At 45.8% G+C, this 15,986-nt stretch overlaps 1 protein-coding gene across 1 annotated transcript; it reads left to right on the forward strand.

Annotated features, from left to right (window-relative positions):
- The first annotated feature begins 500 nt into the window (after positions 1-500).
- Positions 501-14,895, forward strand: Rsad2 (radical S-adenosyl methionine domain containing 2). The gene is given in 7 exon segments (XM_028893737.2): positions 501-756; positions 759-902; positions 3,121-3,282; positions 6,715-6,944; positions 8,701-8,850; positions 10,389-10,421; positions 12,082-14,895. Coding segments are annotated over 7 exon segments (1,083 nt in total). The 5' UTR covers positions 501-557; the 3' UTR covers positions 12,247-14,895.
- The last annotated feature ends 1,091 nt before the right edge of the window (positions 14,896-15,986 follow it).

Raw genomic sequence — 15,986 nt, forward strand, 5'->3', positions numbered from 1 at the left:
AGAGAGCTGCCAGGTGCTGCTAGGCACTACCAAGGTCAGCGTACATCTGATTTGCTACCTACAAAGTCATGAAACTCTAGGGTTTTTTGGTGTTTTCGTTTTGTTTTGTTTGTTTGTTTGTGAGGCATGTGGGGAACGAAAGAAGGATATTTAGAAATTGTTAAGTATGCATAGATATTCGTACCAAGAGGCTTAACACATATTTTTGTGTTAAAATAATCACCTGTTAGGAGGCAGCTGTGTGACGGTCTCTAAGACCCTTGTTTAGAAAGCGGTGGCCGCTGGAATGTTTGCAGCGTCATCAGGACAGACGGTGTTTACACGGGTCACAGGGGCAGCCCTGAGCCAGAGCAAGGCAACCGGTTGGCCTCCATCCGGAGCTTCAGTCTTGGCTCCGATTCAACTTTCATTTTTAGAAAACAGAAACTCTGCTCAGCTGGGACTCGCTCAAGGGAGGTGTTTCCCTCAGCCTTGTGACAGAATGCTCGGGGGTGTGGCTGGCCCGCCGCAGCAGCTTATAAGTCCTTTCGTGCAGCTGCAGGTGGGTGCCGCTCACCATGGGGATGCTAGTGCCCACTGCTCTGGCTGCGTGGCTGCTGAGCCTGCTCCAGCAGCAGCTGGGCTCCCTCTGGAGTGGCCTGGCCCTTCTGTTCTGCTGGCTGAGAATAGTCCTGGGGTGGCTAGGTTCTGGAAGGGGACAGCCACAGCCACAGGTCCCGACCGAGCCCAAGGAGACCCAGGAAGAACCGAACAGTTCTCGCCCACAACCCCCGTGAGCGTCAACTATCACTTCACCCGTCAGTGCAACTACAAATGCGGCTTCTGCTTCCACACAGCCAAGACATCCTTCGTGCTGCCCCTGGAGGAGGCCAAGCGAGGGCTGCTTCTGCTCAAGCAGGCTGGTAAGCTCCTAACCCCTGCAGAAGCCCAGGCGTTGATGACAACGAGCAGGGGTTGTGCATAGGATGAGGGCTCCCTGAGAACTAGACACAGCATCACCGGGCAGGTCTTGCATGAATGGGCAAGGGAACCTTGCAAAGACATGAAGGACCTCCAGACTGGGAGGTCAGGACCATGTAACAGACACTGCCTCCTATGAACAGAGGTATGTGGACAGTGGCCCCTGTTCCTCCTGGTGTTTGGGAACAGGCATTCAGAAAAGTTTTGTCACTCGAAGATTTTGTCCGGAGGAATCTGATTTCCAGAAACACTAAGCGAGGAAAGGGGAAGGGGAAACCAACGTCCCCAGTGTGAACAGCCAGGCTGTTCACCCTGTTCCTTCTGTGGTCCTTGCTGGAAACTTTTCTCTCTCTTTAAAAAAAAAAATCTTTGTGTACACCTGGTGTGTGTGTGTGTGTGTGTGTGTGTGTGTGTGTGTGTGTGTGTGTGTGGTCACCTGCTTGGCACGGCAAGCCTATAGACATCAAAGGACAACTTCAGAAGTCACCCTGCTCTTAGCTGTCAACTTTGTTTGAGACAGGGTGTCTCTGTCACTGGCTGCCCATGTGCAGCAGCGTGGGTTGGCGTTTGAGCCTCACAGATCGTCCTGCTTCCTCCCGTCCTGCAGTAGGGAGGCTGGAGTTGCAAACCCTCACTGCCGTGTTCAGGTTTACTCAGGTATTGGGGATCCGAGCAGAGGTTCTCAGACTTGTGCAGGAAGTGTATCACACATGCAGCCACCTCTCCAGCCCCAGATGAACCTAGAAATGATTTTGACTGGCATGTCATGGGATTCTTCTCCCAAGATTTGCGGTCCCACTCCATCAATCATACCCAGGTATGAATTCAGCAGTGAAGTTCCAATGCAGCATCTTCTCCTCCAAACCTTCCTTCCCCTTTCCCTCCCCTTCTCTCTTTCCAGAACACCTAGTCACCTAGAGATTGCCTTCTCTCTCTCCTTACTCTTTCACTAAAGCACAGTGGACAGGTCTAGGCACCAAACACGCTGACTGCACTTCCAGATGATTCTGCCAGAGAATTATTGGCCAGCATTCCAGGTGCACGCTGGCCTCCAGCCACTACTCTGACCCCATGGGGACCCCCAATTGGATTTCTGATGCTCACGTTAGACTCACCTGATTCTGTGCTGTGATAATAAAATCGTATAGTACACAGGACTGCACAATAGGATCTGACTCACTCAGTTCCAGTCTGCACCGGCTCATTACCCACGGTAAAGACCATGAGCCTTGTTACCTCACGGGGACCTAGATTAAGGTTTGGTCTTTTATCACCAGGAATTTGGTAAGGTAGTCACTGTCTCTGCTTTTCTCACTCAAAGCCTGGTGTCTCCTTAACATGCACCTTTTGGAGTCACCTGCTGACTCATCTTAGCCTTGGATGTTTCACAGAACCAGACATCCCAGAGGCGATGAGCTCACTGTCACCTGAACATCTTTTCCCAGATGCCTCTGGAATGGGCATTTTCATTTCGAGCGTCTCCAGGCGGACTCATGGTGCTCTTGGACTTCTGAGAGAGTCTGCGGAGATGTGGAGTTGGTTTCCAATAATTGAGTACAGCTGTTTTCAAATAGAAACGGCAGAGTAACAACATTGTACAGTAGTTTTCTTCCTGCTTTAGACCAGGAATGGAACGCGCAGTTATTGATAGTGGTGCTAATATTGGAAAACAGGATGAGGTAAAAAGAGATTAACGACTGGTTTTATTTCATTAATTTTACCACAAGTAAATGCTGATTTTGTCTTTAAAACAAAAATGGATGAGACTGTATCTTATCATGAAATGCCTGGCTAGTTTGCACAAGACCCTGGGATCCATGCCTATTCTCTCTCTCTCTCTCTCTCTCTCTCTCTCTCTCTCTCTCTCTTTCTCTCTCCTCCCCCCTCTCACACACACACAGAAACACACACACAATAAAAAACAAAAAACAAAATAATAATAAGATTTATATTATGTATGTGTTTGTTGGTGTCCACAGAGGCATAGGATCCCCTGGAGGGAATTGTGAGCTGTCCAAGGCGGGTGCTGGGAACTGGACTCTGGTCCTCTGAAAGAGCAGCAAATGATCGTCACTACTGAGTTATCTCTCCAGCCTCATAAACCAAAATAACAAGGTAAGTATTTGGAAGATGCAAAACTATAGCTTTTGCCCCTCACAGGTATGGAGAAGATCAACTTTTCAGGAGGAGAACCCTTCCTGCAGGACAGGGGTGAATATGTGGGCAAGCTCGTGAGGTTCTGCAAGGAGGAACTGGCCCTGCCCTCCGTGAGCATAGTGAGCAACGGGAGCCTCATCCGGGAGAGGTGGTTCAGGGACTACGGTAAGTTTCCTCGGGCGATACCCTGGTCACTGCAGCTCATACCGTTGACGCCTGCATTTCCTCCCTCTCTGGGCTCCAGTCCAGAGCATCTGGGGAACCAGGAGGAAAGAAAATCTAATTTAATCTTGTTTATTCTAATATCTCCTAAGCTGTGTATGGTGCTAGGTTATTTTGTTTCTGTTGGGTGCTAATAAACAGGTACGGAGAAAGAGATAACACAATAGGTCAGCATACAGATTGTCGTTACGCCTTCTAACAGCGCTCATGGCTAACTAGGATCTAAGCTTAGCCATTGCTGAGGAAAATCAACACTCTGAAGCTATATAAATGTCTCTGTTAGAGACAGGGCATGGGAGTGGATGTCTTTTATCCCAGTACTCGGGAGGCAGAGACAGATCTCAGTGACTTTGAGGCCAGCCTTATCAATAACGAGTTCTAGCTCAGCCAGGGCTATCTAGTGAGACCTTATTTTTTTTTTTTTAATCTCTGTTAGACTAAGCTGTTTGCAAGTCTAGCCACATTAAAGCTCATAGCACATGGACTGGCTGAATTCGGGGACTCTTACGGTTTTCTGAAAACTCCAAGGACCGAGTTGATCTGTTTGTAGTGTCTTTGAAGCAACACATGACATGAGGCAGTTCTTGAAAAAAACAAACAAACAAATGTGCAGTCATGACTACTTTCGATTTAGAACACAGTTAAAACCTCCCCTCCGAGTCCCTTTCTCTACACTTGCTTTGTGACCCTGTGGAGCTCTGGAGCCATTCAAAGGGAAGCCTGGTGCTTTTGGCTGGAGACACTGACCAGATTATTTCAGAAGATGCATCCACCTGCAGGCAGAGGCTGGCATGTGGGTGAAGGCTGTCTGTGAAGTCTGGGCAGGCAAGGAGAATCCTTAAAATCAAGGACAGTGACTCAGGGAGGTCGCTGGGTAGTATAGTCAGCCAGACCTCTGTGAAGGGAGGTGCTGGATGGAGACCATTGGGAGGTACAAAGTGAGACAGACAGAAGACAGAAGCCTCGTGAATAGAGAGCAGTGGACCATGTTTTGGAGGGTGTACCTGGGCAGCACTCATCCTTTATGATACGCTCAAAATATCTGTCCCCCGTGGCAAAGAGTGTGGATGGGAGGATTACTGCAGTACAGTGCCAGAGACTGGCCACCCAGAAACAGTGATATGGCCCAGCATTATCACCGAGAGAGAGGAACGCACAGACTGCAAAAGCCAAATACATGGCTCTCTTCGTAGCAGTCAGGTAGATGCCATTTACAAATGATAATCGGCTTTTATACTAGATGGAAATTTGCCCATCTCAAATTATCCAGGATAAGGAAAACAAAATTCTGTGTTAAATATCCCAATTATAAATGTCTACAAATTAACCTGAAGTTGAACCTGCGTGCTTGGGCATGAGGAGAAGCTGGTCAGAGCCCCACAGCCGCTCCAAGTTTGGGAGTTTGTTAGCAGGACTCTTTCAGTGAGAGCCAAAGCAGAGCACAGTAGCAGCACGGCACAGGCATGCATCACCGAGCTCAGAGAGGACATCTCCTCCCGAGTCCATCTCTAACTGGGCCCACACAGGTTCGACTTGCTTCCTAGCAGTGAACCTCAGTCAATGTTGGGTTGTCTTCACACAGGAGACTCACTTCAGTCTTGGATCAGAGAGAATCATAGAGTGCTGGTCACTCGGGCACATATTGCTAAGTGCATAGCCGCCAGGACCCGGCAACACATCCAAGCACATCATATGTGTGTCTACACTACAATCCTGACACATGGCCCCACGGCTGGAGCTTACACACATCACCCACTATTGTTCCACACGCTGGAGTAGTGGCTGTATACGCACGCGCTGCCCAGGGCCCCACCAGAGCCTCAGCTCTTCTGGAAAAAACACAAGGCTTGAGCAAACAGACTTGCTCTGTCAAACGATTCCTCCCAAGAGCTGCGACCAGGGGACACCACAGAAGCCCAGCTTAAGGTGGAGCTTGGTGTCAGGACGCAGCCATGGACTCGGGGGCTCAGCACACTTGTCAGTCAGCCAGCCGAGGTGCTCCTGGAAGGGACTGGCTTCTGTGTGTTTGGTTTCGAACTTCTGTTTTCCCTCGGTTTTGTTGGAGACCACGTGTGCCGTTTCCTCATCCGGTGTGAGACCTCTTTAGGAATTTACTTGAGGTCGAGTTTTGGAACACTTTGAGTTGTTTTAAATAACAGGAAATTTATTCTGGCTCCCGTTTGTGCTTGTTAAATCCAGACAGCAAGAATTAAACCTAAAATAGGAGCTAAAGTTAGTCTTTTTGTGATTATAGAGAATAGTATCCGAAAGAAATTTTGGAACTCTTAGCTTCTATAATGTGAAGAGAATTTTAAGGTAAAATAGAGAAGTTTGGAAATTCTCAACAACCAGGAGAGCTCAAGCTTGGTTAGCTGCAAGGGATATCTTAGCCCCAAGGGTACTTACTCTTCTCAGTTAAGGAAGGGCAGGGAGCAGGAAAGGAAGAAGGGTGGTCATAGCAAGCACAGAGTAAAAATTGAAGCTATAGAAACCATTGAAGAGAGGCCCAACACAGAGATCAGTTTCAATATTTTATAGCTCTTCAAATGACTCCCTATCAGAACTTTTAATGCATGGCATTGCAGGGTGTGGTTCCTGCACCCAGCTCTCCTTTATATGGGTCTTCTCAGCCTCTATATCACTTGTACCTGACATAGCACAAAGTGTCTGCAAATATTTACATAGTAAATAAAATGTATAAGTCATGTCAAGAGGAAGCTCATGAGCTTGGCAAAAGTAGTAAATATCTAGGACACAATTTTGTCTGTGTTCTGGGCAAAGCAAATCTATAACTCTTCATAATTAATAGAAATAGGCTTCATAATTTATATAATCTCTATGATGAAACAAGTGTGTAGCAGGAATCTTAAAAGTTCTTATTAATAAAACAAACCTGGGCCAGGTATTGGGGTGAACACTGGAAGGTCAGAGAGACAGAACAAGCCACAGCTAACCTCATCTAGCCAACTTCTCAGCTGATCTTATTTCCTCAGACTGGAAGCCTCTGTGTCCTCATATCCAAATGACTCTCAGCTGAACTGTGCTGTTCAAAACCTAAAAGCTTAACCAGCCAAATGCTTCACCAGGCCAAACCTTATTAAAATATGCTAATGATTATTCATGCACATACATGTATGCATAATTTAAAATTGATCACATTAAGTAGCTCTGTGATTTCATTATCCATGTATGTATTTTAATGATAATATAATACCATGTGTAATTCACATCTCTGACTTTCATGTGTCTAAAACAGAGAATCAGGAAATTCTTTAAAGCATAGCTGAGAAGATGATACACTTTACTATAAAGAGAGGTAAATTAATTCGAGGACTCAGGGAGAATTTTTTTGTTATCATTATCATTTTCCTACAGGTGACTTCTTGGACATTCTTGCTATCTCCTGTGACAGCTTCAATGAGGACGTTAATGTTCTCATTGGCCGGGGTCAAGGAAAGAAGAACCATGTGGAAAACCTTCAAAAGCTGAGGAAGTGGTGCAGAGATTACAAGGTGGCTTTCAAGATTAATTCCGTCATTAATCGCTTCAACGTGGACGAAGACATGAATGAACACATCAAGGATCTGAGTCCTGTCCGCTGGAAGGTAAATCCGCACGGGAGCCTGTTTGACTTGAATCCACAAAACACTCAGGGGAAGCTTGGCTCAGTGACACTGTAAACAGCAACACCGAGGACTCGAACTTTCTAGCCAGGACCTTGACTCTTGGCTCTATTAAGTTTACACCCCCAATGTTCTTTGTTTCCAAAATCTTGAAATGATTTTCTTCAGGAATTTTCTGAGAGTAGAGGTTGAGGCCATGCTGGGTGCTTGGAGATGCTTTGAAGAACAGCTTGTCAAGGAAATGACATGTCTTCCTACTCCTGGTTCTGTGTCGATGGGGCTACATGTTCTTCATAAATGCCGATGCTCTTGGGTTTGCATTGAATTACTTGGTTGCAGAGGAAGTCTATAGAGTAATGTCAGCCCTTTTCCAAAATGCATTCCTTAGGACTGGCCCAGATAGCAGCCACTGGAAGTCCTAGGCTCCCAAGGATACAAGCCAGCCCATCATAGATAGGACCTACAATGCACAGGGGAAATTCACTGCAAATTCAAGCTTTCTGCCCCAGGCTGCTCAGAACCCATCTAGGGGGCTGCTTAGAAAGCAGCTTCTTCTTCATACACCCACTGATATCCAGGAAGGGCAGGCCTGGTCAGGAGCATTGGCATGCGCTTGCATTTTTAACAAGCCACATGGTGACCCTTGTGTAGTTCCTTTGAATCTGTGCCTGGAAACATACCTAAGGATAAGATTTGGAAACTGAGCTTTGGAGAGGACTAGGACATGGAAACCGCATGTTCCTTGACACTTGTGTGTAGAGAACCTTGGGAAGGTGGGGCACACCAAGGCGAATTGCAAAACATCATGAAAGAAGTTGCATTTGGCTGTATTTTGAAAGCAGGAAAGAATTTCCACATGGGGCTGACCCAGGCAAGGTCTAAGGTAGGCCAGAGTCATGCTCTTCCAAGAAAAGTGGTCATTTCAAGGTCACCTTGGGTCTTCTTTAGATGCCAAGTGAGCCAAGATGATGGGGGATGAGGATAGAGCATATTTTTTCCCGTTCATGTAATATGTTTGGAAATAGGTTAGGAGGAAGCTAAGAATGATGTGTATTTTAAAACAATGGATGTATTGAAATCAAATGTCAATGACACCCTCGGACACAGAATAAATGGAAAACAACTAAAGAAAGATGAAGGGTAGAAAGAGTCAGGACAAAGAGAAACGGAGACCTCAGATAAAGGGGCCCAGAGACCCAAGACTTGTCCCCCAGCCACCTGCCAGGCTGCTCATCTTTGCTGTCTCTCACCTCTGTGCCAGTACGTTGACTCTTACTGCCCCTCACTGTTCCCCCTTCACCCTCTCATTCTTAGAATCCTTCTGTACCCCTTCCCTCCTTGCCTTGGACTCCTCTTCTCTCATGGGCTTGCCTTACGAATCTACCTTCTACACAGGCTTCCTGATCAGTTATTTCAAGACACTGACTCTCTGGGATAAGGGTCAATTCCTGCTGCTTCTTCAGAACCTCTGGTATCTGTGGGCTTTTGGCTGAAGTAAGCAATGCCCTGAGGGAAAGTGTCTGTCCTGTGTTAGCTCCATCACTCAGAGCCTCATATTATGAGTTTTCACAGGCTTACCAGTGACTAGCAATTGTATTCTGAGCTTGCTAGTCCTGAACTGGGTGTGTGTGTTGGGGGTAGGGGTAGGGCTGGCTTTGTTTCCTGCAGGCTTGGAGCGAATGGTGATGTAAGGCTCTTGGTCTAACAAACATTTTATCCTTTTTTTTTTTTTTTTCAGGTCTTCCAGTGTCTCCTGATTGAGGGTGAGAACTCTGGAGAAGACGCCCTGAGGGAAGCTGAAAGATTCCTTATAAGCAATGAAGAATTTGAAGCATTCTTAGAGCGTCACAAAGAGGTGTCCTGTTTGGTGCCCGAATCTAACCAGAAGGTTGTATGCGGCAAAGGCTGCCATGTTCATTCACTACCATAGGGCTACACTGATTCAAAGTGGGGAAGGGGTGACTCTCTCCTGAGAGCTTTGCAATTTGCCATATTGTTATTCTAGACATTCTGGAAGGAGAAAGGGGAGGGGTGTAATCAATCCTAGAGTCAAAGAGATGGAGGTCCACTGTGGCCACCTGTCATCTGGAGGTGGGGTTCTTCAACGATATTGATTTTTTTTTCTAACCAAGAATGAGTTTGACTAGGCCACCTCAGAAACGATGTGATTAGATGGATAATCATATAACTCTAATATAAAATACACACACACACACACACACACACACACACACACACACACACAGGCTCACTACATGTTTGGGAAGCATGTGGGGAGGGCTCAAACACTGAATGAAGGAAGGTGTGAATGCTTCCATGTTGCAGTCAGCACCATTACAACTGTCCCTTACACCCTCTCTAGCGATTATTTCAAAAGCTGGATGAAATGTAGAAGAAACGATTGGCCAGTTCTCAGGGTCTCTATCTAAAAATTGCCAAGGAGCAGGGTCTGCACTCCATTCTTTTACGATTCTATTTCCGTCTTCTGTTGTTTGTTGTTCGTTTATTGTTTGGATGGTGGAGGTGGAGGTGGCTGTCACAGAGTGGTACCGAGCTGGTTAACTGGGACACAGACTGTGGGCCCTGCATAGCAAGAAATATTAAATGTGTCTGACTTGGGAGAACGCCGCCTGCCTAGCATGCTGGAAGCTCTGGGTTCAACCCCCCAGTGCAGCTAAACACTGTCACTGCAAGTCTATAATCCAGCATTCAAGAAGTGGTATCAGAGGACCCAAAACTCAAGGACATCCTTGGCCGTGTAGCAAGCTTGAGGTCAGCCTAGTCTACCCGATGCCCTGTCACAAGAGGGGGTGAAGTTGGAGGAAGAGAGAAGGAAGAAGGGAAGAGAAAGGAAGGAAAATGAGGAAAGAAGTAGGAAAATAGGATATAAAAAAGGGGAAGTGATATTATTTACTGCCTAGCTCATATTAGGGGGGAAAAAGTGTGTCAGAACCTCCCTGAAGAAAGTACAGCAATGCCCAGTACACCTGAGAGTGCAAAACTGTCACAAGTCAGGTCACAGCAACAGCAGGAGCTTCAGAAACACTGTCCTGTGCAGAGAGCATGGCCTGAACTTTGAAAACCTTGGAGATTCCTTGAATGGTAGCCATTGTGGTGGGGGACTGAGAGACACAGACAATAACTGTCCTGGAAACAGCTGGAGGGGTAGGAGAAGCCAGGCTGCTCAAAGCAGCCTGCAGGGTAAAATTCTTCTGGTCTGAGGCAGAAGAATGCGGAATGACTGGATGGACTGGACCCTGCAGACCTTCCACCGCTGAGAGCCACTCCAAAGGCTGCAGATAGAGGGGGAATATGGGAAGCAGGCCATTCAAGGCAGACACATACCGCAGGAGCGACAGCCAATGGGACATACAAAGGAAACAATGTTGGATGAAAACTAAATTTTGATTCTGTTTTCCTCTGCAGATGAAAGACTCCTACCTTATTCTGGATGAATATGTGAGTATTTTTCACAAGCTATAATATCACTGGAAAGCCAGCAGCTCAGAACACCAGAGGTGTCCCCAAACGAGCACACTCTGAACACATCTGCTGTGCCCAGTGCCCCTCTGGTGGTTTTATTGTCAGCATGGTACAACCCTGGCTTCACATGCCAAGTTCTCTCTCAGCTCAACCCAGGGCATTAGCCTGGACCTGGATGGCTGTTAGCCACCACGAGGTGACATCCCAGGTAGCCATGCATCTGCAGATGTCATGAGGGTGTCACACCCAGTAGAGACCCCACCATGTGGTCTGGCGTGGGTTGGAGGGCTGCACTGGGACAGCACACGGTCACCTCCACTCCACACTGTCTTGGGTAACACAGAGACTGCCAACCCCTCCACTGCAGATGGACCTTGACAATGGGAGGAAGTCTTATTGTCCCCTCCAGACATCACCCCCATGATCTCTGAGGCCATTGCCTCCAAAGGAAAACCCGCCCTTATTTTAAAAAGGAAGGGAAGTCACACTTGCTTTCCTCTTCTTTGTTGTTATTTAGAACTTTTGGATTTATAACTTCTGCTGATATTCCCAGCAGAGGACAGAGGATTCCATTCCAGGCTCTGTTTTTTGTTTTGTTTTGGTTTTGATTTTTTGTTTTTTGTTGTTGTTGTTGTTTTGTTTTTTTAATGAGCTACAAAAGGAACCAAGGGCTCAGTATTGACCTTGGCATTTTGAGAAACATTTGTTACAACTTTTTCGTTTTGCTATTTTCAAGTTAATCAAAGATAAATTCCAGCAATTTTGTTTTTTGTCAACATGATTATGAAGCATAAGGGGGAAAGCGACCATAGAAACACTCAGTTTGTGGATCTGAGGTAAAGAAAGAAGAAAATGAAAGCTATTTTGGAGTGTAAATTGTCATAATTGGCTGGGGATTTTGAACAATGCTCTTTAGCAAACTTTGTGATCTCCACATAGCTAGAACAAAAGTGGATGGATAAAATTGTTTTCTTTTTTTTTTTTTCCAACTGGATAACTAACTGTGACTCAGTGTGCACCACCTGCTGCCCTACAGGATGTTCAGTGTAGACACACAAGTGTGAAGACCTCCTTCCTGCCACAAAGTTGGAAAGGAAAGAATCAGAGGAAGGCAAATGGATAGGATGTGTTGGGGAACTTCTGTCCTTGGCCCAGCTCTCTGCCACCTCAGTAGCCTCTGTCTTATCCTGTCAGGAGAAGCCTCTGTGAGGGTTCACCTCGCACATGCACAGCGGCCGCTTGACAGAGATCCTTCAGCTTAGCTTCTCCACAACACAGTGCTCACTCACTCTGCTGTGCTCTGTGTTCTCACGTACCTCAGTGCACAATGCCTAAATATGGACTCAGAGGTCCATAATTAGAGGAAGTCTGTTCTTACTGTCCTCTTCACTCCAATAGACAGTCGAGTCCTTCGGTAGTTAAACTGTACTGTTCATGACTCTCAGTTCAAGCCAGGCTCTCCATGGGCATGAGTTGTATGAGTTGGGGACGGAGCCTGATAATTTTAGAATCTTAGATCTCACTACACATTTGGCATGGTTGGGATGTCAGGGGTGCTTTTCAGAGGATACCCTCAGTTGAGTTTTATAGGATAAACCATATGCAAACATACTTATTTCTACCGTTTATTTCCCAGATGCGCTTTCTGAACTGTACTGGTGGCCGGAAGGACCCTTCCAAGTCTATCCTGGATGTTGGGGTAGAAGAAGCGATAAAATTCAGTGGATTTGATGAAAAGATGTTCCTGAAGCGTGGCGGGAAGTATGTGTGGAGCAAAGCTGACCTGAAACTGGACTGGTGAGGCTGAGGAGACTCTGATGAGCTCCGGGGAGGTCCATGTGCAGCTGCCTCCACCACCCTCGGCTCCTGGCCATTCTCCAGGGATGAAGACCTGACTGTCTGCTGCACATCCTCTGGCTGTCGGTGGTTTATTGTTACTGAGAATGCAGTGTGTCTGTCTGTCTGTCTGTTTCAGTTTGACTGAACTAAGAAAGAGGTAAAATGACGCAATGACAATCTATAAAACAGGCAATCTGCCTGTGTGCAGGGAGAGAGTTCAGTTCACAGAGGAGCAAGGTCTCAGAGACCAGTGTATTTAACTTGTATTTGAATTTTTAAGGAATTTTACTGTGAATCCCTTGTTTCCTTTTTCCTTTGTTCCCCCCACTTGAGAAAGTGAGTTGTTTTCTGCTAAGTATTCCAGTTTTGTCACCAGGAAACATCACAAAATACATCCTCCCATTGCTATTCTATCGCTGTTCTGCTGTGGAATGTTGGACTTTTTACTCAGAAGTATATGGAGAATGAAGACACATCCCAAAGAGCCATCAATGAGACTCTTTCTCGTTTGCCGAGAGCTCGTGGAAGGAATCACTTCCAAGGATGCTGTTGATGGCTCCAGCACGTGATGCTGCTGCTTGAAAGATGAGTGTTCTGTACGGTGCCAACGTCTCCAGGATTCTCTACAAAACCCAAGAGATGCTTTGCCTTTCATGATGTGGCCATGAGGATGGCACTTGCACAGCTGCATCCTCCTGGTGATGAGGCTGCCTGAGTCCGTCACTCTAAAACAGGAGTTTGAGTAGAAGAAGGTCACCATCTCACTCTGAAAAAGCAACATTGGCTGTGTTGGTGCATTCCGCCAAGGTCGTGGGAGCATGGGCAGGAGGGACTCTGTCGGGAATGTGGAGTGTGGCTGGCTTGGTATAAAAGCACTTGTGCCTCCATAGAACATTTCCCAAGGAACTCTGAGATGAGGCGCAGTTAAGGTCGACACGAGAGGAACCAGTTCCTTCTCTACACCAAAAAGCAGAAGAGACAATGTGACTGAGTCAAAATCTTCCTCCTGTGGGAGCATTGCATGAAGTTTATCAAACCTACACAGCGTCTCACTGCTTGAAAGGAAACAATTTCCTATTAAAGAGCAAAATCATTGAAAAATTTGTTATGCCCAAGAAATTTAACTTCCCTGGAATTCTACTGATGCCACTAGAGGGCGATGAGACGTCGGACTGCATCTCGGAAATTTTTGCTTCAGAGTCTATTTTTTAGGACTTGGTGAATTTTGGTTCTTTTTCTTCATTGGTGTGTGTGTGTGTGTGTGTGTGTGTGTGTGTGTGTGTGTGTGTGTGTGTGTGTGTTGTGTGTGTGTTGTGTGTGTGTGTGTGTTTGGATTAGTACTAAGAATTTGATAAGGAACTGGATTTTTCTCACAAAAGATGTTCATACTTCAATTAAGTCACTATAATTCAACTGAGACATATTTTTGTCTCATCAAAAATAGGTCAGGTGTTCTGAATTTTCTGTTTCGTTTGTGTGTGTGTGGTTGTTGACCTATTTTATTTTTGCTTGAAACTGTATATAACTATGTAGCCCAGGCTGGCCTGGAACTCATGGTCTTCCTGCCCTAACTTCCCAAGAGCTAGGGATTACACTTGTATATATCACCTGACTCCTGTGTAGATATTTTAAAGAGAAAATTGAATCATATTTTCCCCTGCAGATTTTGATAATTTTTAGTTAAGTCCTGTGTACTCAGTTTACCTGGGAAACCCCAGAAGACATGAGCAGATGCCTGCTTGGTCATGTGACAGGAAAGCAAACTTGGAGTTGAGGCTCCATCTTCTGAGTTAGAGTATGCTTTCTTCAAGCTGAGGGGACCTGTATGTCTCCTTCCCCTAGGGAAAACCAGCATGAAAAGTGTACACTTGGGAAATGAGCTGTTCTAAATGCACTCCCAAGTGTTTCTCTGACTCCTAACCCTTATGTATGCACAGGACATATGAGAACTCAATGCTTAAAATGTTCAAAAATCCCTCTTTCTTAAAGGGAAGAATTGTGATATTTTATCATCATAGTAAAAAATCAGACTTGGATTAGATCATGGGTTGGTTTGCTTTCTCAGTTTTAAATCTGGGTGTTCATTTTGTGAAACATATGCTCTTTACTGGGAAAGTGAAAAGCTATTTGGTTGACATTTATTTGCTAAGTGTTACAGATAGTTTGTGTTAGATGACTGCTTGACTTAGGATGGGCATGCTGTGAAAGGGGATTTACTTAAGAACTTTGGAGGGCAGGACATCCCAAAAGCCCCTAGTGTCTCTATTATATAGTGTTAAATGATAAAATCATGGGCTGTTTTCTTGTATGCTGGAAGCCAGATGGTGTTATTTGACTAAACTATCTGGGAAAAAAAAATGGTCTCAGGTTTGGTCTGCATTGGATTTTGGGGTCAAATTGTTACATAGAACAACAGCCAAACAATCAAACAATCCAGCCACAGTTGGTTCCTTCCAGCAATAATTCAGCTCATGCCCTACCTCTTGATGAACTGATATTGTTTAATAAGCTCTTTAAGACAAAGGACAATAATGTGGGTGACCACACATCATCTGAGTGTGTTCAGCTAAGGTTTAGTGTTGGGAGATATATGTATATGCATTCCCCTGTAGAATTACACTGTGTTTTGAAGCATTGGTCTAATGTATGGTAACATGTATTAAAATGTTCTGTACATGACCTAAGATTCTGTGTTAGTCTCTCTTTGGCCTGTTATATTCACTGTTCACTTTTACATAGTGAATTTGCTAGAGGTGAGTTCACATTAAAACTCAGCCAAGCTGTGGATATGGTTGACTCAAGACAACCTACTCCACAGCAGGCCTGCATGGAACTGAGTCGCTGGAGAAAATGTTCCAGCCTAACATGCAAGAACATGTTTGGGAGCCCAGCAATCCAAACTCTGATGATCTCAGAAAGGACACTGTGAACAGGTCAGGGAGTCAAAGCCCCCAAGCCCTTGCTGTGGCCACCAGTGTGAAGGGTACTACTGCTTGATAGAGCTTGGTCAGCAGTACAGACCCCAGAGTTAAACCCACTCTTCTAGGCTGTCTCCCCGAGATGGCAGGGACCTGACTCTGACGACTGTTGTAACTAGATTGTCTCTGCAGAAATATGAGACATCCACAGTCCGGCTTACCACAGTCAAGCCAACCCAAAAGATGTTCACCTCTGTAGCAGCAGTCCACAAAGAAGGGCCTATTCCCAGCACCAGATCTGGACTGAAGAATTTAGAAAGCTTAGCAGTAGCCATCAAAAAACTCTGCTGATTGACAGGCACCTCTCCCAAGCACTTCCCCAGCCTTGACTGTAGAAGGAATCTTAGAAGGTCTTATTAATAAAATCAAACCTGAAGCCAGTTATTCGGGTGAATGCTGGAAGATCAGAGAAGCAGAACAAACCACAGCTACCTCACCTCACTAGTTCCTCAGTTGATCCTGTTTCCTCAGACTGGAGGCCTCTGAGTCCTCATCCAGAATGAGTCTCAGCTGAACTGTGCTCAAAAGCCTAAAAGCTTAACCAGCCAAAACTTCTAGTTTCTGCTCTTCACACCTTATATACCTTTCTGCTATCTGCCATCACTCCCTGGGATTCAAGGTGTGAGTCACCATGCCTGGCTATTTCCAGTGTGGTCTTGAACTCACAAAATCCAGGTCTCCAGAAGATTAGGATTAAAGGTGTGAGTGCCACCATTTTCTTGCC

This window comes from Peromyscus leucopus, chromosome 22, assembly GCF_004664715.2.
Source record: "Peromyscus leucopus breed LL Stock chromosome 22, UCI_PerLeu_2.1, whole genome shotgun sequence".
NCBI classification, from domain to species: Eukaryota; Metazoa; Chordata; class Mammalia; order Rodentia; family Cricetidae; genus Peromyscus; species Peromyscus leucopus.